We start from the raw sequence: 27,289 nt of genomic DNA, 5'->3' as shown, positions 1-27,289 counted from the left end.
GTTGTTGTTGTTGCTGCTGTTGCTGCTGCTGCTGCTGCTGCTGCTGCTGTTGTTGCTGCTGCTGCTGCTGCTGCTGCTGCTGCTGCTGCTGCTGCTGCTGCTGCTGCTGTTGCTGCTGCTATGAGAACATACGAGATACTTCTGAAGGAGAGCAAGGGAGCTAAGACTCACTGTTGGAGGGTTGAGGAAAGGGGATGAAGAAGCAGGAAAGGAACCCTGGGTCCACTGTTTTCCTTTCTCAGACAAGTGCACAGAAAGAAGTACCCAAAAGGAAATTCCCAAACCCCTCCCGCTATGATCCCCAGAAAACAAAAGGGGGAGGGTAGGGAACTAAGTTATTAAGCACTCACTATATGCCAGACGGAGCCCTGGTGGCGCAGGGGTTAAGAGCTTGGCTGCTAACCAAAAAGTCGGAAGTTCGAATCCACCAGCTGCTCCTTGGAAATCCTATGGGGCAATTCTACTCTGTCCTATAGGGTTGCTGAGCTGGAATCGACTTGATGGCAATAGGTGTCTTTTTTTTTTTTTTTTTTTTTTGGTTTATATGCCAGACACTCTACTGGGTACTTTATGTACACTGCCTCAATTAGTCTTGATAACAACCTGGGAAGAAACTGTGCCTCTCCTCCTCCTTGGGCTCTTAGATACTAGATGAAATCCCAGTGGCTCACCCGCAGGATCTGCTGCTGCTGCTGTTGCCGGATGTGGTACTGCTGCTGCTGTTGCTGTTGTTGCTGCTGCTGCTGTTGCTGCTGCTGCTCAGGCAAGATGGAAGTTGACCGGACACCTGCTTGGACTCCCTGGGCACTCAGTGGAGTCATGGTACCTATCATGGGTGTTTGCTGCAGTGTCTGGTGTGAAAATCTGCAAAGATAAGAGGTACACAGGTCAAGGCATTAGGGGTGGGGGTGCAGGCAGCATAAACCCTGGGTCCCTGGCCTGTAAGAAGCTTTACATGTCACTTCATCCATTCTTCTGATCACCAACCAAAAGAGCTCTTTGGGGTTCTGATAGACTTCTAGGTTGGAGAATAAGGGACAATACTCCATTTTAGTATCTCCTAACCTTAATGATTAGGAATCTTTCCTGGTTCTGTTTTAGCTATTATTCTCTTATGAAAATGAAAAACAGTCTTAGCACATGATAGGCATTCTATAAACACACATTGAGTTTTTGCTTTTTTTTTTTTTTTTCATTCCCCAAAAACATTTCAGGGTTTTAAGTTTCAGTTCTCCAACTACTTACTCCCCCTCTCCTCCAGTCAGGGCATTACTGCAACAGTCTACTAGCTGGGCTCCCTCTCTCAAGTCGTCTCCCGCTTTCCACTACGCGTCCTATCTGCTATTTCCGTATTAATCTTTCCAACATGCTTAACTCATCCTATCGCTTTCCTGACCAAAAGAGCCTTTTACGGGACTGTGTTTCAATCTGCAGCTGAGCACTCAAGGTCCTCTATCAACCTGCCCATACCTATCCTATCCCCTACAACTTCCCCAGCACAAATTTTACACTTTATCCAAGTTCTTTCCCTCCCTGTCCTCCCAGCCACTGTATGTATTCCTGTCCCCATGTCTTTGTTCATGCTATGTTCTCTACTGGCATGCTCTTCCTCCACCTCCTCTCCATAAGTTCAAATCACAGCTATCCTTCAAAGGCCAACTCAAGCCAGACCTCCTTCTTGAAACTTTCTCCTATGACTCAGGCCCACACATATTATCCCACACATTTTCTGAATTCCCATTTTATTCCATAGCACGCAACAGCACACCTGATTATATACTTCCTCACGTTGTTCTCTAAATGCTCTTCTGTGTAAGTCTCACCTGTCCAACTACAGTAAACATTCTTTGTGGTAAGGGACTTTGTATTTTACTTTTTGATCTCTTTCCCACCCTACCCAGCCCTAGCAGAGTGCTGGCCACACAGTGCGCAGTTAATCAATACTTATAAGTAAAGGACTTTTCCTCTGGCCCATCTTCCAGTATTCTAAATCCTAAGCTCCAGAGCCTAGAATGATTACAGTGTCTTAACTAAGGCTTGACTAACATTAATCATGGTGGAAAAATTTGTTTGTTAGTCTATTCCAGTGTTAAACTGTTCTAATACTGGATTTATGCCTCCTTATCATGTAGTGCATCTATGAACTTCAGATATTTTCTTATTTTTGTTGTATAAATGATTTCCCCTTTCTGGGCCTCAAAGAAATGTTGTGGGAAGTAGGTGTGTGACTACTGGTCTCCATGTCCCTTCCAGCTCCAGCACTTTATGGTTATTGGCTATGTGGCCAGATCAGTGTTCTCAGTATCTCCAAAAGTTCTAACTAGTCCCATAACCTCCAGGCACAGAGTCCCCCAAGTCAAATGCCCACTCATACTTCAGTGTCTCTTTCAAGCCCACCACTACTCTGGGTACCTTTGAGTAGTCAGTCCATGTCCATAGGTTGGGGCCTGCTGGTGCACATAGCCACTGGGCCGCTGTTGCAGGTGGCGAGTAGGATCTACAAGAGTAGGGTTGGTAGAAGGGTGGGTGCTCTGATAAGGCTGGCTGGAGTAGCTGGGGGGCACCATGGTACCTGCAGGGCCTGTGTGTTGTTGTAATCCCACATGAGAAACATAAGGAGTATAGCCCTGAAGGGAAGGAGGTGAGAGAAGTCAGGCTCAAGAGTGCTCAGACCAGCTTGCCTCACTCTCCTTGATTCTCACAATCCTATGCCCTTACCTGGGAGGTCTGCAAACCATAGGAAGAGCTGGGAGTCATCTGATGGACAGATGACTGTCCCAACATCCCCTGACTCTGCTAGAGGGAAAAAGAGGAGAAACTCAAAGTCAGGAAACACTTTCCCCCATCTCTCATTTTTTTGCATCTCCCACCCTGTGTGTCTTTGCAAAGATCCCAAGTATTTCCTCAGTCCTGTGACACTAAAAATCCCCTCTCCCTGACAGTCCTCCCTACTGCCCCTCTCACTATCTTTGCCTGGAGCTGTTGGCGGAGGCGCTGTCCTTGGGGCACTGCAGGTTGTTGCTGTCGGTACACAGAGGTCTTATAAGAGGAGGGATCTAGTCCCATGACGCTAGTCATGGTCGCAGGCAGCACTCCAGGATAAGTTGGTCGGGTTGGCAACTTCTGCATTGGTAACCGCACAGGGCGGTATGGGTCCACACGAGGGCCACCTGGAAAGGAAAGCAGATAGACTTCTCTAAGCTTCTCATTCCTCCATCCCTTGCTCAGTGTCCTATTCATCCACAGCTCTTTAGAGAAGTAGCATCATCCCTTAGGTGGGAGGAATGTTCAAGTAACTCCATCATTCCTAGTGGCTGGCACTCACCTGCAGGTAGTGGCTGGTTTTGGGTGTACAGGCCTATGGATCCCTGCCTGTAGCTAAGATGGGATATGGAGCCAGAGGCTGGGTGGTGCAGAAGGTCTGGAGGCACTGCTACACCATAGGGGCCGCTCCGACCTGGGCCCATTCCATAGTCCTGTGTGAATGGCAGAGGAAGGTGAGTGGGTTGCGACTGAGTGAGATAGGGTGAAGTGGGGTAGGATGGGGTGAAGAGGAGCTGCATTTATATGGTTAATTCTTATTATAATTGTAATGTCATCTTTTCCCCTCACATCCCCACCACTTCCACAAACCAGAAACTGAAAAGAATCACGAAGAAAAAGCAGCTGTGGAAAAACCCTAACGGTGGGAGGCACTAACCTCTGTCTTGGTGGCTGGCTGGCTACGTTTCTTGCCCTTAGTGGACTTCTTCTTGCGTTCCTCAGTACTGGGTGGAGCAGCCCCAGGTTTGTCAGTTTTGGGGGGGTCTGGAGCCTTTTTCTCAGGCTCTAACAGCGTGGGAGCAGGGGGCTCCTCATCTTCTGGTGGCAGAGGCAGTGGCTCCAGGTAATAGGCACGGGGCCGGGGCCTCAGGTGTGTGTGGTAGAGCAGCAATCGCTGCTGCTCTTCTCCTCGAGCGACTCGCCGGTCGACCCGGACTGTTCCAAACCAGCCCCAAGAGAGTGGTGCTGACGGCTTCAACCCCTCAAAAAGATCCCAGGGAGAGATCTTTTGTTTGGTGGAAACCTGTAGACCCTGCTCCAGAAAGTGAGAAACAGTGAGCTGTTGAGACTTGGAAAACAGAAGAGAGACCTTGAGAACTTGTAGGAGAGGGTAAAATATCTGTTGACAATGAAAGAAAGAAAGAAAGAAAAGTCACAGGTAGATTCAGGAGAGATGGTGAGAAGAAGAACGACAGATACACACACTTGGAGGAGAGAGAAAGCTAAGAGAGGGGAGAGAGCTGGGTTGTAGGGGAAGGGGTGGAGGGGAAAGACGGATCCAGGAGAGATGGAGCCAGGGGAGAGGCGGAACTGGGGGAAGAAGCAGAAACAGAGAGAGACAGACGGAGACACTCAGAAAGAGAAACACAATATCGGTATACAGACAGAGAAGAAAAGAAAGAGACAGATGGGCCAGGAAGAGATATGAGAATGTATATACAAATCAGCTGGACTTCAGATTTTAAACTGCATCCTCTTTTTCCTCTGTCTCTGAACTATACACAATGATTACGGCTATTCAACAAATACCGCAACTGACAAAGAGAGAGAAAAAAGAGAAAATTCTGCAGAGAGATGGTGGGGGGTGGTGGAGAAATGCAAGAATAAAAGAGGTATGGGCTATCAGCCAGACAGATGGGTACAGTACAGGCAGGGGTGGGACAGGACAGGAGGCAGGTGGGGCAGAGGGAAAGGAGGGTGGGGTGCTGAGAAATGGGTTGCATGTTAAAAGGTGGGTGGGGGTGATGAGAGGTAGATGAGGGTGAAGTGAGAAACCAAGGAAAGGGGGTGAGACTTCAAAGATGGGGACAGGAAATGTAAGGAAAGTTAAGTGATTAGCTCAAACTCCCAGAGACAATCTTCACTAACAGAGCCCAAAAGACTCCCTAGGCGATGAGTCTGTTGTAGCTAAGAGGTAAGTGCAGGGAAGGCTCTTGCCCAAAGGGGAAAAAAGGCAAGGGGGCTGAGGGTGGGAAGACGATGGAACATGCCTCCTTCTTGAAGATGGAATCGAAGCCAGCAATCTTGTTGCCCTTGGTGTCAATAAGGGAGCCCTGTGGCTCACACGTGATGACATCTCGTGTCTGCTTGGGCAGTGGCAGCAGCTGGCGAACCTTTTCCAGGCTGTCCGACTGGCGCTCCCCCAACTCCTTCTGCAGGCACAGGAAGATGGGATAAGAGTTCAAGATATAAAGTAAGAGGGACAGGAAATCTCAGGGGATGCCACAGAACCTGGCATAAAGAAGTTACTCAGTAAATCCTTTGAATAACAAAGAAAAAAAGGATGCAATAGGGAAGGGTAGACGTTTCAGACCAGAATCAAGTCTCAGAGGCTGGCCAGCAGATGCAACCTCAGGGGAGAGGGAGCTGAGAGTCCAATACCCCAGAGCCTTGCCCCCGCCTCCTCTGCTCACCCGCAGCTTCTTCACCAGGTTCATGTATGCACGTTTGTTTTCCTCCATGCTGCCCTGAGAGATGCTGGACATGTCTGCAGCCAATGTCCCATTGATGAGCACGCTCAGCATGTCCAACACAGTAGTGAAGAGTTCGCTGTGACAGGAAGTCAGGGAAAATAATAGAGGCAAAAAAGAGGTTAAGATAGGAAAAGGCACGACAGTGGGATACAGGTAGGGAGAAGTGCTTAGGAAGTCATCTGAAAGTTATCAGGGCCATGGAGTCCACAGCCATCACACCCACACCAATCTCGGTGGACCATGCACCTGGTGTGGGTGCCAGGGGAATGCTCTTGGGTACAAAAACTGAAGGGAGGGGTGAGGATGCTTTACTTGTTGGACTGCATGTCGACAGTGCCACTGATGATGATCTCCAGGAGGAGGACAGCCCACTCGGTGGTCTGCTGGGTGCTGCGCTGCACCGTGTCAAACATGCCCCCGACCTGCCAGAACCACAGCAAGTCAGTCAGATGGCTCAGGGGCAAAGTCCAACAATGAAAGAAAGCTTAGACTAGAACCCGAGTTGAGCAGCAGTTAGGGCACCTGAGGTCATGTACTGCTTATATCTATGATTTGCTGTATGATCTCAGGCCAATGACTGAATTCTTGACATCTCTAGGGCTCAGCTTCCTCACTTACAAAATGATGGGAGTTGGACTAAAGGATTTCTATGATACCATTCAAGATTCTAAAATGTCTGGGTTTCTAGGTCCCAGCCAGAATCAGAATACTGAGGCAGCATCCCTGCAAGGATCCAGTATACACAATCTACTGGACCCTGACCACAGTGATTGAGTCCCTTTAATCACTTTCAGGCCCTGTATCCTTTAGGAGAACTGTGCTGATACTTGATGACCCAGAAAAACCTATAGCTTCCATCCTTACTCTTCCAGGCTGAGGCTTCTTTACTCTGCATTTCTAGCCCTGCCTCTTCCTTCTTCTCCCCAGCAACCCCTCTTACCAGGTTGAGCCGCAGTTTGAGTGCCTCATGCATTAACTGCTTTGGTTTGCAATCATCTAAGTACTGGTCATCTCGCCAATTATTCACAATCTAGGACAGAAACAAGTATAAAACTAGAAGAAATAAAAACTTAAAAAACAAAACAAATCCTATAGTTCAGAGATCTTCTCGTTTCCATCCCAAAGCACCCAATGAGTTCATCAGAAAATACCGAAGGTCCAAGAGTACATAGTGGCCTCTTAGGTGCATCCTGCCCACCTCCATGGCCCAGAGACCTGTACCTGGTGCACCTGGCTGTAGAGGGAGGTAAGGAGTCCTTCACGTTGCTCATCCTGTCCTTTCAGACAAGTCAGCACCAGGGATAAGAAGGGCTGCTGGCTCAACAGGGACATGCTAGAACCAGGACGCAAAGCAAAGCAAAGCAAAGCAAAGCAAAGCAAAGCAAAGCAAAGCAAAGCAAAGCAAAGCAAAGCAAAGCAAAGCAAAGGGCGACACGGGTTGCGGATCAGGTATACAGAAACTTTCCAACTTCCAAACTCATTCTTCCAAGCCCCCGACTCTACTCCTGGCCTCTTGCTCAACCATGCCCATCTTTACCCTCTGAGTTTCCATTTTTTAAATTATTTTTAACTACGTCCCTCGGTTCCAACTTTTATCCTTCTCTGGCCTTGCCTCTTCTCCTTTCTACTCCTCAACTCTCTCTCTAGCCCCTTTACCTCTTTTGCTTTTGTCGATCACGTTCTTTGCGGGAAGAAGAACCCAGGTGCTGACCCTTCTCTAATTCCTCCCCAGCAGCCTTCAACACATGCCCCTGGACTGAGGTGGGCAATTTAGCAATGAGGGGGGCCACCAGCCATACACCAGAGCGTTCTAGAGAACTGGGGGACAAATGAAATAGACAGGGTTATAGCGGTGCCAGACAAGGCTGGAACAATTCATCCTCCTTTCCCTGACGGACATGCCTGGAATCTCCATGTGACTGAAATCCCGCATGCTACCAGGAGAGAAACTCATAAGGGGATGGGTCCTAACATGTTTCTACCCGACCTGAGCACAGGCTTGGTCTTGCTACTGCTGGGCATGTTGCTTGCAGTGTTTCCTGAAGATGACCCTGTCTCTGCTGACTGTTGGAAAACCTCAATTGTGGCCTTGGCAATGTTCTCTAAGAGGGCGTTCATCTCCTGGGGAGAAAGAAAGGCACAGGGGTGCTAAATAGGTAGCTGGAGGTGAAGGAAAACAGATGGTAGGAGAGATAGGAAGTGAGGGTGAAGGAAGGCATCTATGTGAGGTTTATGGCAACGTAGGGACACAACTCTGTTGGAAGCTGAGCCCTCTAGCACCTCGTATTTCTCCAATTCCCCACTGTCTTCTGCTTTACATACCTCCTTACATTTCTGGCCACAGAAAAACAGCCTCCACCTGCTCCTCCACCACCACCACTCTTTCCCACAGCTCACAGCCTCAACACTCCCAATCTATTTCCCTTATCATTGGCTCCACACATTTGCCATCTTCCTGTCTTCTCTTATCTCTGTCAGTCCAAGGATCTCTGGCTGATCCTTCCAAGGGTAGGCTTTAGGTTCTTCTACGGTGGCCTACCTCCTTAACACGTGGAGCTGAAAGTGGGCATGGGACAGGGAGGGCCCAGGCACTACTCACATTGTTAGGGGTCTGCTTGATCATGAGCTGCAGCTCCAAGGAAGACTGGCGCATGGTCCACTGGTCCAGGTTCTGTGACAAAGGCCCCACTCCCAGCTAGTCATCAGCGTGTCACCCCCAGCCACCCATCATCCTGAGGCCAATTCTGGATCTGTCACAACCTTGAATCACAGACTCCTAGAGGTCTAAAAGGGACTTCTATGTCCCCATCTTCAGAGAAGACTACAGTTAAATAATGCAAAATGGTTGAAAAGCTACCCTATTTTACAAAAGGTTTAGCAAAGATCTCACATTTTTCTGCGGTTTCCTTTTCCAGAGCCTCACAACCCCTAGCATCAGGAAGTTCTGCTTAATGTTTAACCTACATCCTCGACGTTAAATTTAAAGCCTGCTTCTCTCGTTTTAAGGAGCCCTGGTGAAGCATGGGTGGGAACTGACTCAACGCAATGGGTTTTTTTTTGTTTTGTTTTGTTTTGTTTTGGTGAAGCAGTGGTTAGGCGCTTGGCTGCTAACTGAAAAGATTGGATGTTTAAACCCACTAGCCACTCCGTGGGAGAAAGATGTGGCAGTCTGCTTCCATACAGATTTATAGCCTTGGAAACCCTATGGGTCAGTTCTACCCTGTCCTATAGGGTCACTATGAGTCGGAATTGACTTGACGGCAGTGGCTTTGGTTTCTCTTGGTTTAGGCTAGCTGCTCACAATCTCTCAATGTCCTTTACAGACCTTAAGACTATTGTTAGGTAATCTTTTTTCAGCATTATCTCTCCTCTGGGCTGAAGAGATCCCATTCCTGTAGCTTTCCCTCAATGGCTTTATTTTTCTACCCGCCAGTCATCTGAGTCTCTGAAACAGTGTGGCAAAGTGAAAAGGGAACAGGCATATCGGTTCACGCACTGACTCTAAACTTACTATCTGAGTGACCTTGGGCAACTTTCTTAACCTCTTCAAGGCTCACTTTCCTCATCAGTCAAATAGAGATACTCATACCTACCTCACAGGATTGTAAAGATTCAATAATAGAATGTGTGCAAAGTGCCTAGCACAGTGCTTAGTACAAAGTCAAAGCTCAATAAATAGCAGTTATTACTATTCAGTTACTGAGTCATGAGCAAAATGTCAACGATACAAGGCCCAAAACTGTGTATCTCAGATATTATGCCTCCCACTGATAAACTACTTTCACTCCAGATGGCTCTGTCCTTACACAACGTTCTACTCTAGAGTCTAGACCACAGTGAGTTTACCTCTGAACCCATGCTGGAGCTGTTGCTCTCACTATCTTTCTCCCGCATTCCTGTTCATCTTCCTCTGTACTTAATTTTCCCTCCCTTTTTCTCTCAAGGTTCCCATTATTTCTTCCCAGGCTTGGTCTCCATTGCTTCCTCCAAGATCCCCATCACCTTGGCATACCTGAAGAATACGTTTAATGCGTTGACGCTGGGGGTTTTCCCCATCCTCATTGTCCAGCAGTCGATGTGGGTAGCAGATGAGCTGCATGAGACGCTGGGCCTGGGCACTACTCAGCACCGGGTCCTGTAGGTCATTGCTGTCCTCACATAGCGACTTAAGGCAACGTTCTCCTACCCATTCCTGAGAAAGCCGATTATCAGGGGACTGGGGGCAACCAGTGAGGGGATCAGGACTAAGGGACATGGATCAGGGGTTGGGAAGGGACATGACGTATAGTGGGAAGTGGGTATGACCATTGGCTGGAAACAGGAACACATTATATAGAAGCATTTAGGAGGTGTGGGGTGAAGGTGAGACTGACCTGTTGGCAGATGCTGCGCAGCACGTACTTGGCATAGACATCCAGACTGGCTGTCTCCACAGAGATGTTGCGGCCACCCTGCCTCCGACCGCCACTGCCACCTCCTCCCTCCTCTTCTGGAAGTTCTTCTGTTCCTCCTGTTACAGTGAAGCCTGAACCCTTCAGTTCTGCATCCCCTGTGGTTCACAGGGGAGATAAGGAAGGCAAAATGAGATCAGAACACTGTGTGGAGACCCACCTCAGACCCACAGAGGCAGAAACTACCCAAATCCTGCCCTATGGCACAGAAACATACTTTTCTCCTCACCCTCCTCCCCAAAGGTCAGAGAGCCCACCTTTAGGAGAGAGAAAGACTGTCCTTTGTAGTTCAGTTGGAGCTCCACCCTATACACACTTATGGCACCACTCCCCTCCTACCCCCATACCAAGTACAAACACAGCCTTGAGAACAGCAAACACAGCTCCATCCACGATGCGGTTCTGGGAGGCAGCCAGCAGGTGGCGGTCACAGGAGGAGCGGATTCCTACAGTAGGCTTGTCTGGGGAGAGAGCTGAAGTCAAAAACGATAGATAAAAACCAAACCCGTTGCCATCGAGTCGATTCCAACTCATAGCAACCCTATAGGACAGAGTAGAACTGCCTCATAAGAGTCTCCAAGGAACGCCTGGTGGATTTGAACTGCTGACCTTTTGGTTAGTAGCCGTAGCTCTTAACCACTATGCCACCAGGGTTTCCGAGCTGAAGTAAGGGGAAGCTAAAGTAAAAATGGTGGGGGTGGGGTAGCTACATTTTCTACTGCTGGCTGGCCCAGATTTGGGTCACTTACTTCCATCAGACTGGCAAGGGTTGAGTTGTGGTGTCTTGAAAAGGTGGAGGAGGATGCGGCAGGTCAGCCGGGCTCCTGGCTCAGAGTCCTGTTCACTACAGGCTAAAAAGGAAGACAAGAAGATGCGGAAAGGATGAAGCAGAACTGGACATAGGTTTGTGCGTAGGGGAATAAGAGAGCAGACAGGGTAAGGTGAAAGGAGAAAAAATAATAGCGAAGGAGAGGTAGAGCAGAGAACTGTTATGCAATACAAATTAGTGGCTTGCAGGGTCAAAAAACAGAAACATCAGGGCTGCAAATCAAGGGTTAGAAAGCAGGCAGGCCCCTTCCAGCCTGAGGCATACTAAAGGACTTGCCTTCTGGTGCGGGGTCAGGGAACTACAGTGAGGCCTCCCACACTGAACAATAAGAGGACAGCCGTAAGTGTATATTGAAATTTTGGGGCCAATTATTCTAGGGGTTACAGATTGGTTGTTCACCAGCATTAAGGAGTGAAGGGATGGCAGCACAGCGAATCAGATCTTCTAGGAGCAAACACTGCCGAGCAATGAGGATGGCAACGAAAGTAGCCAGGGAGTCATGAAAAGACAGGTCACTGACCTGGAGAAAAAAGACAGACATGATGACTCAGTATGGAGAAGGGGCACTCACTCAGAGCTGTAGGTCTCCACTCTACAAAACCCTTGTCCCTCTACTACCTTGATTACTGTGACCAGACTCCTGCCCTGGCAACTGCCCCATTCCCAGCAAGACTGCACCCCAAGTCTCACATCTACATTGCAGAGGAGGTCATTGAAACCACAAGTGCCATTGTTAGAGGAGCAGCACAAGGCCTTCAGCACTCCTAGCCATTCTGCACTCAGTGACTTGCAATAGCCGGTCAGCTCCGCACACAGGATTGCGATGTCATTCACCCTAGGGAAAAGTACAAGCACCCTCAGGAAAAACCATGATCCATAAAACCTCAGACTGGTTCCTTTTTCACCTCCCCCCCTGTAATAATCAACGTTGTAGTACCTCCCAGTTATCTCATCCCTCCCAGTATCAGGTGTGAGTGTGGTGCCCATTCCTCACTCGGTACATCCCATACCTATCAGGATCGTGGTGCCCTACACAGACGTGCATGAGGGCATTACAGACAAAGCTGTAACGGTTCGCAGGGTTCTCACTAAGACTCTTGCCTAGACCCGTGTAGGTGAAGGTGTGGGCTGCAGGGTTCTCCAAAGTGTCAATCATGAACTCAGGTGCCCACCGCATATTTGATTCTGATGGCTCCACGTTGCAGTAGATGGTGTTTTTCACCTTTGAGCAAAAGTCACTGCAGGGGTGGGGGAAAGGAGATAGCAGTGCTGAAGATCTGGTGAGGTGGGGGGGGGTGATCAGGAAAGGGGGAAAAGGAGAAAGTGAGGGGCAAGGGGCCTTGGGACAAGATAAAGGGAGACAGGACAAGGCAGACTGGGCAGAAAAGGAACCAAGCAAGAATAAGGAACAGAGGCCTCTGAAAACAGGGCGGAAGATGGGCTGGAGGCATGCCTGATGAGGAAGAAGGCCCATTCTCACTAAGGCAAGAACATGTGGAGTACACAGTCCATAAATGACCACAGATAGAAAGCAGGGTCCTGGGCTGTGCTCTACTCCTGGGCTGGGCCGTAAAGGGAAAGAGATGGGACTAGGTCACATTCTCTACCCCTCACCTCCCACCTCTCTTACCTGAAGAGCTCCCCAAATTTGCTCTTTAAGTGGCTACAGGAGGTGTACAAATCATAGAGATAAGCAAGGATACAGCGTTCTGCAGAGGAGCCATCCGACCGGTTCATGCCATGCTTCACTACGCCACACAGCCTGTCACGAAGAGGGAAGGTTAGGTGTGCAGGGGGCTGGAGCACAAACGTCCCTTGAAACAAAACCTCTCGGTAATACTATTCCTTTCCCGCTTGAGTAGCATGCATTTCCCCATGGGAAGAACCCCACATGTTCTTCCCAGGCACTTCTATCAGCATTTGCCAGAGCCCTGCATGTTAAGTTATTCTGAAGTGCTGCTTACCCCTCAAAGACCTGTGCCATCTGGTCCTGGTTGAGGATGAGGCAGGCATGATAGTGCCGCAAGACAGCCACAATGCACAGGCACAGGCTGGTAGTGTAGCTGCCCACCAGATCCGAGGATTTGAGAAGTAGCTCAGCCTCAACTACACTCAGTTCATTCAGCAGCTAGCAGAGTAGGGGGTGGTGAGAAATGAGAAGAGGCCTTTCATGTTATAACCTCCCTTCCTGTGAGGAAACTAGTAAGGCCAGGCCTAAGCCCGTTCCTGCTACAGCCTTCTCTGTATAGAAGGGCCCTTGCTGCCATATGCCCCTGTCCTTTATTCTATTAACGATGCAGGCTACATCAATGATATAACCAGTCTCCAGGATACCATTCTATTAACTTCACAGTGGGAGGACAGTCTGTGACCAATGCTCTAATTTGTCTCTTGGGCCTCCCCAAGGAGCACTTAAGTCTCTATTCCTGCAGTCTTATGTCATGTTCTGCCCACCCTGTGCTAGTCTTTCTGCCCTTCAAATAGTATTGGACACTGGCTTGAGCCTCTAACCATCCTTATGACCCTATATAGCACAAACTTCTTCCTCTACCCCTCTCTCTCCAACTTTCCCACCTGAATGGCAAAGTCGATGAGACCACTGATGCTGAGTGAATATTCCATAAGATCGAAGATGAACTGAACATGCTGCACCAGAGGCAAGTGGTATGACATGCCAAGAGCAAAGCTCGTGATCTGCTCCAGAACATTCCGGGAGACCTGGTAAGGGCAGTGGGAGTGAGACAGGAGTGAAGGGAGGTGGGAAGAACCAGGGAAGCAGGAAAGGATAATGGTGGAGAGGGATGAGACCAGGAGGCTAGGGGAAAAAGATAAGGGGGAAAGGAAAACAGGATAGGAGGCCAGAATGTGGGAAAAGGGCTAGCTTTAGGCCCACACCTGAGCCGTGACCTGGTGTTGGTCATAATGTGAAAGGTGCTGGAACTTAGCAAAGATATCTTCAGCAGTGGGGAAGGCTTCAGGCCGGTTGCGCCGCCGCTTCTGCCCATCCTCCCCACCTGAGGGGACAGTTGAAAGGGACCAGTCAGGCCAGGGAAGATAACTAGTTGAGTGGGGGTGGGGAGGGGGGTACGGAGAGAAGGCTATAGGTGGAAGGGAGGGAGGGAGAGGGGAGGATGGGAGGAAGGGAGGAAGGGAGGGAACAGGGAAGGAGGGAAGGGAAGGTAAAGGAAGGGATGGGGGAGGGATGAAGGGGACAGTGAAGCAAAGGTTTAGAGGACCACAGACTATGTGGACCTTAGAGGAATATGTACAGGGAGGTGCTAGGTTGAGGGAGGGGAGGGAGAGGGAGGGAGGGCAGTATGGGGCTTACTGTGAGGTACCTAAGAATGTCAGGTCTCCAGGATTCAGAGGCACAATAGGAGCAAGCTGGTCTGCAGAGGGGGGGAATGAGGGGGGAAGTTTCAAAAGGACTAGAGCTCTCAGGAGACTCCAAGAGACAGGACATTGGGACATGACTGGGGAGTTCCCTATGCTGGGGAAGGGAAGACTGACTAGGGTAACTCTTTGGGGGGAATCTGTTTAAGGAGCCTCAAACCCACCAGTTTCTGCTGTCCCCTTGCGGTTCAGAACCTTCAGGATATCCTTGGTAATTTTCTTGATGGCATGGCGGGCATCATCTCGCTGCTTTCCCACCCCAAACAGTACGACCAACCGCTGGTTGCACTCATGGCTGCATGACTCCTCCTGCATCCCAGCAGCACCATCAGACTCCAGCATGGATCTCCTTCCCTCCTCTTAAGCATGCTCCATACCCCTCAGCACCCAATGCTCAACGACTTTCCCAACATACCCACACCCTCAAGAACAGCTCCAACCCCTCCGCACATTCCTTCGACAGAAATCTGGATTCAAAATAGACTGTCACAGGTGTTGGGTAATAGTACCTGGGGGATGGGAAAGTGTGTGGCATACTGCACATGTCGTGGCTGGTCATATAGAACCCCCAGGGTCCCTTCTATCTTCTCCTTGGGTTGGGACTTCACCTCTTTTTCAACATCTGGTTTCTCAGGGGATGGGCTGCCCTTCCCCTCACAGGGCATAGTAGGGGAGAACAACTAAGAGAAAGGTGAAAGGGCAGAACGTTTAGAAGAAGAAAAGGGGATGAGGGGGTATAGAGAAATTCCAAAAAGAGGTATAAGGGGAGGATCTAAGAAGCCGAATTATTCTACACTCAGGATCTAACTTACTGAGAAATCAGGCTTCTCCATGTCCTCAAAAAGTACACTGGAACTGGGGTCAATGTCCATAGATTCTGAGAGCCCTGGATCCTGAGGGCATAGAACATAAGGGAAGTTGCTTTAGCCTTAGGGAACTGCTCCCCACCATCTAGAAAAGTTGACAAAGGAAATGGAGAGCAGAGATCATACTGGGAAAAGTACAGGATCTGGAATCAGGCCTTGACCATTCACTTAACCAGTATGGGCCTCAGTTCCCTTAAGCTTTAAAATGGGGTTGTTGTGAGGATCAAATGAAATAACTGATGAGAAAGTGCTTTGTAAACCACAAAGTGCTAAGCAAATACTGCTCTTATTACTAGGTAAAAGAATCACAGAGGCCTCTGAGTGCTACGAAGATGCGAATGTCCGAAGAAACAATCTAGGGCAAGGAAAAGCCCACTCACCTCAAGCTTGCTACTGCTGCTGCCCTCAGCCTCCTTGCGCTCTGAGTCATCGGCAGGGTCATCAAAAGGAGATGGCGGCCGGGGACCAGGGGCTCCAAAGGCAAGGTCCCCTCGGGAGATGAGGGTGCAAGTATACATGTTGTGGGAGAAAACATCATGTCGAATCAGTTCACAGAATAGCAGTACCAAGTTAAAGAATTCAACCCGCTCACTCTCACTTCGGGGGTCCGCTGGAGGGAGGGAGAGAGGGAAGATCAGTTAGGAGAGCGCAAAAGAGGTGGGCAGAAAGAGAGAGAGACATACCTAAGGCATGGTGATCCTATAGTACCTGAAGTAGTCAATAACAGGAATTAGCACGCACACAAAAAAAAATCACAAAAACCGTTGCGGGACAAAGTGTGGTTTACCCCCCCTGGTGTCCCATACACCATCTCATAAGGAACATAATCTTTGCTGCCATTTATACAGTGAAAAAGCTTCAATCACATGTTCTTGCTTTCGTTCTTCTCTTTAAACTGTAAGATGATCAGGGACTAGAATTATGTCTAAAAGTCACTCTGCATAGAACCCAACACAGAAATATATACCAGAAGGCCCTTAATTATGCTTTTTGATGATAGTGACAAGTGACTTAGTCTAGGCAGAGGTAACTAGAGGGTGGCAGGGGTCCATACTCAGCATGGGAGCTTGTGTATCCAGAAACTGCAAGAGGACATCCTGGAAAATAGGAGCACTAGGAGCAGATAGGGAGCCAGAAGCAATGGAACCCTTCTCATCTGCAGCTTCTGATTCTCCACAACGCTGTAAGAAGAGAGAGCAAACTGTAGGATTGATTTTTGCCTCACTGTTTCTTCACTGCTCTATACACCAACCTTGGACTATCCCGTTTTGCCTCCACCCCAAGCTTTTTACTTGCATTCCTCCTTTGACCTCCATTTACTCTACCATCTCCCAACCGAAGCCTTGATCTCTTCTCTTAACTCTGACAATCCACTCCTCTCTACTTTTACCTGATATCCTTAACTTTCCCTTTAGTTTCTCTACTACTTCTTTATTCTCACAACTTCAACTTTGGTCTCACTACCACCTCAATCTCTCTGTCTCTGACCCCAGTTAAATTCCTTCCCATTACCCAATCTCATTCTCTTATCCCTGCCCCCCTAACCTCAGCCTCAATCTCTGCCTGTCTCTTCTCCAGGAGCTTGGCTACCACCATAGCACGATGCCGACCAGAACGCTTGCAGCTGACAGCCCATTCACATAGTAATGATACCACAGCATCATCATCTGAGGATATCTGGACCAAAGGAAGACAGGGATGAGTAAGGTAGGGCTGAGGAGAAAGAACTGAGTCCCAATTTCTGTGCCATTACATCTGAAAACATCCTGTGGTAATCAACATCATTGAATGGTAAATCTGGAAGTTGTTGTATTTGCGAATGTTTTGGTGCGTATAATTTCACCACACACACACACACCCCCACACACCCACACACACCCCACATCGCGGGCCCAGTAAGATCATCTCTTCAGACATCCCCTGGTGTCAACACTTCACCATGCCTTCCCCTCATACCTCCTGTTACTTGTGTAATGTTTATTTTTTGCTCCTTATATTTCCCTTCTTGTTTACCTCATGCCCATCCTTACTAGGCCCCAATCCAAAAATTCGGTTACAAAGAGAGTCAAGAGAGTTGCTGAAGTCAGAGCGCTCAAAACTATGGCTGTCCAGTACTTCCAAAGTATGCAGCACCCGTCCAATGGTAAAGCCTAAGGAGGAAAAGTGGTAAAAGGTACTTACTAGAGGCCCAATGTGTTTCTACTCTCACGTCTTTAGGTCCTTATCACCCTCATCCTTTCCTTAAACAGCCTTCCTACTATCTGTCCCCAGGCACCTACCTGCAGTGGCTTCCTGGCACTTATCAAAAGACCAGCGAACCTCAACTGCCTGTCCTCGTTCCTTGATCTGCTGTTCAATCTCCCGCAACTTTGCACGGACCTGCAATATCAAAAAGGAAGGCTTTAAGGAAGTACCAAGGCACACAAAAGGCCAGGGCCACAAGGCTAAAAGAACAGTACCAGACTCCAAATCACCATTTCTGAGAGAGTAATTTAGCCTCATATCCTAATCTGGGAGTACAAGGCTATCGGTCAGACTTACCTGCTGCGTGAAGGCACTGTTGCCCTCAGGCATGGGCAGGTTGGAAGGGGCAATAGGCAGGTGGTCAAGCGGCGAGCCAGTCTTAATTCGGCTATCAGTCAGTGAGTAGTGCCAAACCAGGGCACTAGGACAACATAGGAGGATGGTCTGCCAAACAGAAACAGCTAAGTTAAACTCGGTTACCATGGCCACCTCTCTAGAATCCCATTTATAAGATTCAACCCTTTGATTCTGAATCTAAAGTTATTCTGACTGAGTTTCTGGGGAAGGTATACTTCATCCCTGAACCCCTGCCTTTACTTACTTTCCTAAAAAAGCTTTGGGCCTACTATTTAGCCCTGGAAGGAAGGGGCTTCCCAAAACCCTATAAAGGGAACAAACACCCCATTAATGAGAAGCAACTATCTCCAGGCAAGTACTCATGCCTATTTCCACTTCCAATTTAGAATCGCCCTCATTCTCCAGGGTGGGCACCCAACGCGTCTCGGAATGCCTCTTAATACTCCCTTGGACCCACTCAGTACCTACCTGTAGGATACAGCTGAGGCCAAAAACCAGGGGCCGGTGCTGAGGGCACATAAGCAGGTCACTAAAGGGTGTAGAGGGTGTGCTGGTAGTTGGGGGCTGAGGAGCAGGGGTGGTAGGCAGTGTGCTTGTTGACTGAGCAGACATAACATGAGATGAGTGACTGCTCACGCCATCCAGTTGCAGGGCCAGTCTCCGGGTACAAAAGTAGGCAAGGCGGCGGGAGAGGTATGCAGACTGAACAAACTCCCCAGAGTACTGTGAAAACATGACAATCAGAACCTCTAGTTCTCTCCAAGGGACACTGCTCTGAAGTTTATCCTTCAAGTCCCCCCTGTAGTCTCCTCCAAGTCCTAGGGCCTTACCCGAAGCAGGAGGGGCAGCAGCAGTTTCAGCAATTCATCCTCTCCAGGGCGGATTTTCTCAAAACACTCAAGTACCCAGGTCAGGAACTCATGCCTGTCCAGCATTCCATCCTACGGGTACCAGGGGTGGGAAGAGTATTAGTTCAGCCTAGGGTCTATTAGAGATGAAGCAGGTAAAGTAAATGAAAGGATGAAAGAAACCACAACAGGAGCAAGGTGGCAGGCTGATTCTGTTCTATACTGGCAGAGAGCAAGAAAAGGCTCGGTCCAATGCCCCACACACTACATGCCCTACTCCCTACCTGAAACATGAACATGGCCAGCTTCTCATTGTAATCCCACTGCCGGATTGCCACTTCTACATCATGGGGCAAAGGCCCGATAGTGGAAGCACAGCTGCCACTTCCTGCAGGCCCTGGCCGGTAGTATTCAGCCATCTTCTGTAGTTGCTCCCATAGGTACTTGGTAATGATCTGAGTCCATTCTAGAGGAAAGGTAGAAGAGGATTATTTTATACTGTCCCTCTGCTTAGAATTTCTTCTGTCCCCTACCTTACCCCCAATCACATACTTCTAAATCCTATTTATCCTCTTAGGCTACAGTCAAATGCCACCTTCGTAAAGTCTTCCCAGTTGTCCACCAAAGAAAGTAATCTATTTGCTGACTGAGGTCTCAAAGAACCTCCTGTCTCCTCTTTTGACATTTGCTACTTTCTACGTTTACGTTATTTGTACGTGTGTCATAACATCCCTACTAGACCATAAGTATCCGAAAGGCAGGGATTATGTACTAGTCATCATTATAGCCCAGTACATGCATATTACTGATACTCAAGATCCTTGATGTTTACTAATTGAGTGACAACGAGATAGAAGCAGAAGCAAGGAAGATAGATTAGGAAGGAGAATGATTCCAAGGCTTTATCACTCCTGGAAGGGATCGGTGATACACTTTGCGTTCGGAGTTACTCACCCATGAAGGGGTCAATGACGTGTCTCTTCTTAACCTTGGTCTCAGTGATGGCTGCATAGTAGGCACAGGTCATCTTAATAAGCCAGGCGGCTCGCATCACAGGCACTGTGTATTTAGCTAAGTACCCAAACACTTCTTCCTTCTTACTGAAAATAGGCACCTGGATGGATATTGCAAATAGTGAGGTATCTATTACCCCATGAGCCGGCACCCAAGTAGCTTCATCTGGGAATAGCAGAGTACTTGGTATCCACGCTCCCCCCTTGGCCTGAAGAACAGGACATAGTACCTCACCTTTTTGGCTAGTTGTGTGAGTGGCTTGGTGCCAGCCAGGTCAGTGAACCAGGTGTTAATGGCACTCTGGGATCGTGCAGTCACCAGCCAGAAGTTGTCCTTCTGGTTCACTTGGGGCTTCCTGCGACCAGTGTCAGGGAGGGTGTTACAACGTAACTTCTCTGCAATAATGCTGCTGAAGTTGGAACTGATCTGAGGGAAGAAAACTATACCTCAGGGTGGGAAGAAGGGGCAGATAGGTGGTTGGTTGTGCCTCTGACAGACAAATACCACTGGCGGTAGCATTAGGTTATGATGGAAAACTCAGCCATTTAGGTTGTCCCTTTAAGTCTCCCCAACCCAGGGCCTTTGCTCCTTCTCAGATTCTTCCAGCCTTTTCCTTCAGTCTGGCAGGGTTGCCTCACCTTGGCAGGATTGAAGTTGACGTTCTTGGCACTGCCATGTTCATCCCCAGAGACAGCAGGCTGGTTATTGAAACCTTGTTTTACATTCAAAGCCGTCAGTTCATCCTGAGGCAAGAAAATGACATTTTAGCTTTTCTTTCCCTCTGGGCGTGGGAAGGGTGGAAGAGGAGGGCAAGAGAAAGGAAGGGGACAAGGATAAACGGTAAAAGGAGGATTGTGAGCAGAACAGATTGTTATTTAAGGCTAGGCCCTTATACTCATTTGGACCCCACCCTCACCTCTTCAGTCACTAAGAGTCCTAACCACCCAGCACTCCCTCAACATCACTCTTCCCTAGCGAACAGCCTTACCTCACCGAGCTACCTCAGACAACTTTCTGAGGCGTATGTGTGGGGGGCGGGGAGGGGGGAGGACGCCTCTGGTGTGGCCCCTACATCATTCCCTATCCTCAGCCAGAAGCCCCCAGATCCAGGTCCTACTCTTCCACACCGGCCCACTTTACTCTTTCCCCTTTCGGGACTTTCGCTCCCACCTAACCGCCCCGCCCCCCCTTCCCCAACACCGTCAATACCTCCTCCTATGCTGATTGCTCGCCCCCAGTCCCTCAAGAGCCCCGATTAATGAACGCACCTCCTTCTGTTTGGGATCTTGAGGGTACACATCGGGAGGCCCCAGCCGCGGCCGCTTCAGCGGCCGGTGTTCGTAGCTCAAGATCCCGAAGGCCGCCATCTTGCCCAGCCCGTAGTGCTAGGCTGAGGCGGGGGGGAGGGGAAAGAGGGAGCCGAAAAGGGGGGCAGCAGTTGGGAGGACGCGGCCCAGAGACAACAAGGGGGGAACGTTACAAACTCTCGATCACTGCCGGAAACTACCGAGTGAAGCCGAGGGACGCCGGGAACCGTCGGACAATACCGACCGCAGAGGGGGCGGGGCCCGGCCCGGCGTGGGGCGGAGCTCCGTGCCCAGAAAGCTTTTCCTAACCGGCGGCAGAAAATCTGTTCCATCCTGCAAATGTCTGTGAAACGCTCGTGAGCCGTCCTGTGCTGAGGATACAAACTTACAAATGGGGAGGCAGCCGTGATGCTGAGCCATGGTTCTGAGCTCTGACTGGAATTGGGTTCCCAGCGCCTAGCTCAGTTCTTGGCCTAGAAAAGCTGCTTAATAATTATTTGCGGTGATTCGAAACTCTGCCTTCTACAAACTACTTCTTCGTTTCTTAGTCTCCGCATCTGAGAAATGAGTGTACTATTATCTTCTTCAAAGGACTATTGAGAAGATTAAAAACTATATATACATAAGAAAACACCTATTAAACCCTCAAAGACTGGCTCTAACCCCTAAAAAACAAACAAACAAAAAAACCCACTGCCATCAAGTGGATTCCTACTCATAGGGACCCACAGGGTTTCCAAGGCTGTAAATCTCTAAGGAAGCAGACTGCCACATCTTTCGTCCGCGGAGCCGCTGGTGGTTTCAAACCGCCAGCCTTTCAGTGGCACAGTGGTTAAGGGCTACGGCTGCTAACCAAAAGGTCGTCAGTTCGTAATCCACCAGTCGCTCCTTGGCTCCTTGGAAACCCCATGGGGCAGTTCCACTCTGTCCTATAGGGTTGCTATGAGTCGGAATGGATTCAAGGGAACGGTTTTTTTTTTTTGAACCTTTCGGTTAGCAGTCGATGGCTTTAACCACTGCGCCACCAGGGCTCCTTCTCTAACCCCTAGAAGGCTTCATATGGTCTAGTGCTGAGGTTCTTAATCTTTTTTGATTCACAAGCCCTTCAAGATGCTGGTGAAAGCTATGGGCCTTCTTCCCAGAAAAATGCACATATGGACATACAAAATGTCAGATATTTTCCAGGGATATATTTAGATCCCCAAAGCTCATCCATGTATCCCTGAAGTGGCCATGAACCCCAGGTTAAGAACCATTGCTCTAGTGAGAGGCACCTATTAAATGTTAGTTGAATTTCAGACATTATCTCACTTAATCCACAAACAACCCCATGATTTAGGGATTATTATTGTCCCCATTTATGGGTAAGGAAGCTGATTCATTTGCCCAATATTATACACTAATACAGACTCCCTGTACCAAAAAGAACTGATAGATGTTCAACCATTCAGGAGATAGCATATGATCAAGAACGGATGGTATTGAAGGAAGAAGCCCAAGCTGCACTGAAGACATTGGCGAAAAAACAAGGCTCCAGAAATTGACCGAATACCAACTGAGATGTTTCAACAAACACTGCAAGGCTGGAAATGCTCACTCATCTATGCATAGAAATTTGGAGGACAGCTGCCAGGCCAATCGACTGGAAGAGATCCATATTTCTGCCCATTCCAAAGAAAGATGATCCAACAGAATGCAGAAATTATCAAACAATATCATTAAGATCACATGCAAGTAAAATTTTGCTAAAGATAATTCAGAAGCGGTTGCAGCAGTACATCGACAGGGAGCTGCCAGAGATTCAAGCCGGATTTGGAAGAGGATATGGAATGTGGGATATCATTGCTGATGTCAGATGGATCTTGGCTGAAAGCAGAGAATACCAGAAAGATGTTTACCTGCATTTTATTGACTCTACAAAGGCATTTGACTGTGTGGATCATAACAAATTATGGATAACATTGGGAAGAATGGGAATTCCAGAACACTTAATTGTGCTCATAAGGAATCTGTACATAGATCGAGAGGCAGTCTTTCAAACAGAACCAGGGGCTACTGAGTGGTTCAAAATCAGGAAAGGTGTGCGACAGGGTTGTATCCTTTCACCATACTTATTCAATCTGTATGCTGAGCAAATAATCTGAGAAGCTGGACTATATGAAGAAGAATGTGGCATCAGGATTGGAGGAAGACTCATTAACAACCTGTGGCGATATACAGATGACACAACCTTACTTGCTGAAAGTGAAGAGGACTCGAAACACTGATGAAGATCAAAGTCTACAGCCTTCAGCATGGATTACACCTCAACATAAAGAAAACAAAAATCCTCCCTACTGGACCAGTAAGCAACATCGTGATAAACAGAAAAAATATTGAAGTTGTCGAGGATTTCATTTTACTTGGATCCACAATCAACACCCATGGAAACAGCAGTCAAGAAATCAAAGGATGCCCCGCTACCACCACCGACTGCTCTGACAGGGATCACAATAGAGGGTCCCGGACAGAGCTGGAGAAAAATGTAGAACAAAATTCTAACTCACAAAAAAAGATCAGACTTACTGGTCTGACAGAGACTGGAGAAACCCCGAGAATATGGCCCCCGGATACCCTTTTAGCTCAGTAAGGAAATCACTCCTGAGGTTCACCCTTCATCCAAAGATTAGACATGCCCATAAAACAAAACAAGACTAAAGGGGCACACCAGCCCAGGGGCAAGGACGAGAAGGCAGGAGGGGACAGGAAAGCTGGTAATAGGGAACCCAAGGTCGAGAAGGGACAGTGTTGACATATCGTGGCGTTGTTAACTAATGTCATAAAACAATATGTGTACTAACTGTTTAATGCGAAGCTAGTTTGTTCTGTAAATCTTCGTCTAAAGTACAATTAAAAAAAAGCAAAAAAAAAAAAAAGGAAATCAAAAGACAGTGCATTAGGTAAATCTGCTGCAAAAGACCTCTTTAAAGTGTTAAAAAGCAAAGATGTCACTTTGAGGACTAAGGTGCTCCTGATCTAAGCCATGGTATTTTTCAATCACCTCATATGTGTGCGAAAGCTGGACCGTGAATAAGGAAGACCAAAGAAGAATTGATGCCTTTGCATTATGGTGTTGGAGAAGAATATTGAATATACCACGGACTGCCAGAAGAATGAACAAATCTGTCTTGGAAGAAATACAGCCAGAATGCTCCCGAGAAGCAATGATGGCGAGACTTGTCTCACATACTTTGGACATGGTATCAGGAGGGACCAGTCCCTGGAGAAGGACATCGTGCTTGGTAAAGTAGAGGGTTGGCGAAAAAGAGGAAGACCCTCAACGAGATGGATTGACACAGTGGCTGCAACAATGGGTTCAAACATAGCGATGATTGTGAGGATGGCTCAGGACCAGGCAGTGTTTTGTTCTGTTGTACATAGGGTCGCTATGAGTTGGAACCGACTTGACGGCACCTAACAACCAATGAGTAACAGAGGTAGAACTAGAATCCTTTCTTGACTCCAGAATCAATATTCTTTTTAGTGAGGTATCACCTGTTAGAGACGAGATAGCCAGAGTGCTATAATAAAAGTACAAAATGCTGTTGAATCACAGTAGGAGGAAAAATTAATTCTGATTGGGGAGAGAAAAACACGTTGGAGGAGGTAACATTTGAGCTGACCCTGAAGGATTTTAATCCACAGAAAATTATCAGTTGCCGTTGAGTCCATTCCAACTCATGGTGACCCCATGTGTGCCAGAGTAGAACTGTGCTCCATAGGGTTTTCAATGGCTGATTTTTCGGAAGTAAATCGCCAGGCCTTTCTTCTGAGGTGCCTCTGGGTGGATCTGAACCTCCAATCTTTCCATTAGCAGCTAAGTACGTTAGATGTCTTCACCACCCAGGGACTCCCACAGAAAATTAAAAAAAAAAACTCATTGCCATCGAGTCGATTTCCAACTCATGGCGACCCCATGTATTAGAGAGTTAGAACCGCTCCATAGGATTTTCTTGGCTATAATCTTTACAGAAGCAGTTCACCAGGCCTTTCTTCCACGGAGCTGCTGGGTGGGTTTGAACCGCCAAACTTTTGGTTAGTAGCCAATTACGCAGAAAATTAGGGAGAGTCTAATTCCAGTCAGATGGGGGCAGTGGTGGTTCAGTGGTAGAATTCTCACCTTCCATGTGGGAGACTTGGGTTCAGTTCCCAGCCAATGTACTTCATATGCATCCATCACCCATCTGTCAGTGGTGGTTTGCGTGTTGCTATGATGCTGAACAGGTTTCAGCAGAGCTTCCAGACTAAGGAAGAAGAAAGGTCTGGCGATCTACTTCCGAAAATCAGCCAATGAAAACCCTATGGATCACATTAGTCGGACCTGCAACCAATCATAGGACGGCGCAGGACCAGGTAGCATTTTGTTCTGTTGTGCGTGGGGTCGCCATGAGTCAGGGGCCAACTTGAAGGCAGCTAGCAACAACGACAACAATAGCAACAATTGCAGTCAGAGAGTAAATGCCTATGACATGTCCAGTATGGCTGGATGTTATGATTGGAATTTGGACTTTATCCTGAAGGCCATGGGTAGCTTTTGAAGACTTTTAAGTTGGAGAGTGCCCTCTATAGTGGGTTGAATGGGTGGCCCTCAAAAGACATGTCCACCAGGAACCTGTGAATGTGACCTTATTTGGAAAAACAGTTTTTGCAGATGTAATTAAGGTAAGGATCTCAAGAGGAGATTATCCTGGATTACAGTAGGCCCTAAATCCAATGACAAGTGACCTTAGAAGAGAAGAGAAGGGGAGAGGAGACACAGAGGAGAAGGTGATGCGAAGATGGAGGCCGAGAATTGCTGGTCGCCACCAAAAGCTAGGAGAGAGGCATGGAATGAATTCTCTCTCAGAGCCTCCAGAAGGAACCAACCCTGCCTGCACCTTGATTTTGGACTTCCAGTCTCCAGAACTGTGAGAGAATAAATTTCTGTTGTTGTAAGCCACCCATTTTGTGGTCATTTGTTAAGGTAGCCCTAGGAAATTAATACGCCCTTAAACATTAGGGCTAAAAGAGACTAGAGAGCCTGTCAACACAACCTTCTTACTTTATAAGTGAGTCCCCAGGGGATAAATTATTTGCTCAAATAATAGCTATGAAAAGAAAACTATAATCCAGATTTCCTGAGACTCCAAGTCAAATGCTCTTTTTCTCCGTCTGATGTCCTGCCTCTTTTCTGTCTGGTAAAATTCCACTCATTCTTTATGATTCCTCTAAAATAGCACCCCTCCAGCTCAGCCTTCCCTTAATTCCCCCTTCCCCAATCCTGGTAAATTTAGTTACTTCCTCTTCTCTGTTCACATACTTTGCAGTATCTCCATATCTGTGCTGTAAAACTTATTACACTGTGTTGTATTATCTGTTTATGTCATCTCCACTTAGCTATGAGCTCCTAGAAGGGTGAGGGTGTCTTATTCATTTGTATAGTCCCAAAACATAAGCACAGAGCCTGACACATAGTAAAGGCTCAACAAATATTTGCTGAATAAACTATTTCTGCAAGTAGTGTCTCCAGTCAACTCTTCTGTGTTTTGGGGAAGGTAAATCTGGCAACAGGATGAAGAATGGATTAGAGAGCAGAGGGCCTTTAGAAAAGGGAGACCAGTTAGTGGATTCTAGTAATAATCATGACTAGAGGTAATGAGGGCCTGATATAGCACAGTGGCTGTGGTAATGGAAACGAGAGACTGCTGAGAGAAACACCATAGGCGTAGAGTTGATTAGATTCTCATGGTGAGAGGGAGGACTTGAAAATGACTCTAAGGTTTCAAGTCTGGGTGACTGAGATAGGGAACACAGGAAGAGAAGCAGATTTGCAGGAAGATGAGGAGTTTGAAGCTAGTATTGTTATTCTCCATTTCCAGAGTCGCCTTCTAAGTCAGACCTCCTCACCAGTCTCAACAGGCAGTGGCTAAGGTGGGTATTCTGGTTCTGATTAGGAAAGAAGAAAGATAGCTATATACTTGCCCACAGGAGCCAAGACTGTATTTTCTATCCTCCCAAGGCAATGGAATGTTGACAAAGATTTATAGGGTTGCTATGAGTCGGAATTGACTCGACGGCAACAGGTTTTTTTTTTTTTTTCGTTTGTTTGTTTGAACAAAGAGAGGAGCATAGCATAGGACGGGCAGAGCTTCAGACCCTCCACTATATAAGCAACGATTTAGAGAAAGTGTTTGGGAATGGTGGCTGAAGGGAACAGATCCTTCCCGGGATCTAGATGGTGTGAGGAGTCTTGAGTCTGTGGCAATACTGTATAACCAGCCTTAGTCTCTAGTTAATGCCACCTGGCAGTGGCACCTAAACTCCCAGGGGACTTAGTCTGTGTGACAGTACACATTTGCCACACCCTCTGTAAAGCCTTGGTCTCTAAGGTTCTTTCCACCGGAAGCTATGACAGAAGGAAATGTGTGGGTGGGGAAGGGTAATGG

The 27,289-nt window shown here is 47.9% G+C and overlaps 1 protein-coding gene across 2 annotated transcripts in view; it reads right to left on the bottom strand.

Annotated features, from left to right (window-relative positions):
• MED12 (mediator complex subunit 12) overlaps positions 1-20,899 on the bottom strand; it is a 21,945-nt gene extending 1,046 nt beyond the window's left edge. The window contains exons 1-42 of one of the 2 annotated variants that reach the window (XM_023734674.1): positions 20,787-20,899; positions 20,157-20,261; positions 19,753-19,944; positions 19,459-19,618; positions 18,789-18,970; positions 18,487-18,597; positions 18,125-18,379; positions 17,597-17,743; positions 17,335-17,434; positions 17,069-17,205; positions 16,601-16,732; positions 16,110-16,236; positions 15,436-15,665; positions 15,002-15,082; positions 14,699-14,869; positions 14,354-14,498; positions 14,135-14,185; positions 13,692-13,810; positions 13,371-13,514; positions 12,761-12,924; positions 12,427-12,558; positions 11,807-12,034; positions 11,487-11,631; positions 11,196-11,316; positions 10,717-10,818; positions 10,315-10,428; positions 9,890-10,065; positions 9,529-9,708; positions 8,116-8,187; positions 7,504-7,637; positions 7,173-7,334; positions 6,738-6,849; positions 6,457-6,546; positions 5,829-5,938; positions 5,457-5,592; positions 5,034-5,195; positions 3,701-4,075; positions 3,326-3,476; positions 2,965-3,170; positions 2,719-2,796; positions 2,413-2,627; positions 672-864 (exon numbers count right to left, since the gene is read on the bottom strand). In XM_023734674.1, coding sequence (XP_023590442.1) covers positions 672-864; positions 2,413-2,627; positions 2,719-2,796; positions 2,965-3,170; positions 3,326-3,476; positions 3,701-4,075; positions 5,034-5,195; positions 5,457-5,592; positions 5,829-5,938; positions 6,457-6,546; positions 6,738-6,849; positions 7,173-7,334; positions 7,504-7,637; positions 8,116-8,187; positions 9,529-9,708; positions 9,890-10,065; positions 10,315-10,428; positions 10,717-10,818; positions 11,196-11,316; positions 11,487-11,631; positions 11,807-12,034; positions 12,427-12,558; positions 12,761-12,924; positions 13,371-13,514; positions 13,692-13,810; positions 14,135-14,185; positions 14,354-14,498; positions 14,699-14,869; positions 15,002-15,082; positions 15,436-15,665; positions 16,110-16,236; positions 16,601-16,732; positions 17,069-17,205; positions 17,335-17,434; positions 17,597-17,743; positions 18,125-18,379; positions 18,487-18,597; positions 18,789-18,970; positions 19,459-19,618; positions 19,753-19,944; positions 20,157-20,261; positions 20,787-20,885 — 6,246 coding nt within the window. In that variant the 5' untranslated portion in view covers positions 20,886-20,899. Of the gene's footprint in view, positions 1-671; positions 865-1,005; positions 2,628-2,718; positions 2,797-2,964; positions 3,171-3,325; positions 3,477-3,700; positions 4,076-5,033; positions 5,196-5,456; positions 5,593-5,828; positions 5,939-6,456; positions 6,547-6,737; positions 6,850-7,172; positions 7,335-7,503; positions 7,638-8,115; positions 8,188-9,528; positions 9,709-9,889; positions 10,066-10,314; positions 10,429-10,716; positions 10,819-11,195; positions 11,317-11,486; positions 11,632-11,806; positions 12,035-12,426; positions 12,559-12,760; positions 12,925-13,370; positions 13,515-13,691; positions 13,811-14,134; positions 14,186-14,353; positions 14,499-14,698; positions 14,870-15,001; positions 15,083-15,435; positions 15,666-16,109; positions 16,237-16,600; positions 16,733-17,068; positions 17,206-17,334; positions 17,435-17,596; positions 17,744-18,124; positions 18,380-18,486; positions 18,598-18,788; positions 18,971-19,458; positions 19,619-19,752; positions 19,945-20,156; positions 20,262-20,786 lie in introns of those variants that run through there. The other variant, XM_023734673.1, reaches the window with a different exon arrangement.
• Positions 20,900-27,289: the final 6,390 nt, after the last annotated feature.

Source organism: Trichechus manatus, unplaced genomic scaffold (genome assembly GCF_000243295.1).
Source record: "Trichechus manatus latirostris isolate Lorelei unplaced genomic scaffold, TriManLat1.0 scaffold00070, whole genome shotgun sequence".
Lineage (NCBI taxonomy): Eukaryota > Metazoa > Chordata > Mammalia > Sirenia > Trichechidae > Trichechus > Trichechus manatus.
This window is presented reverse-complemented; position numbering and strand designations above follow the sequence as displayed.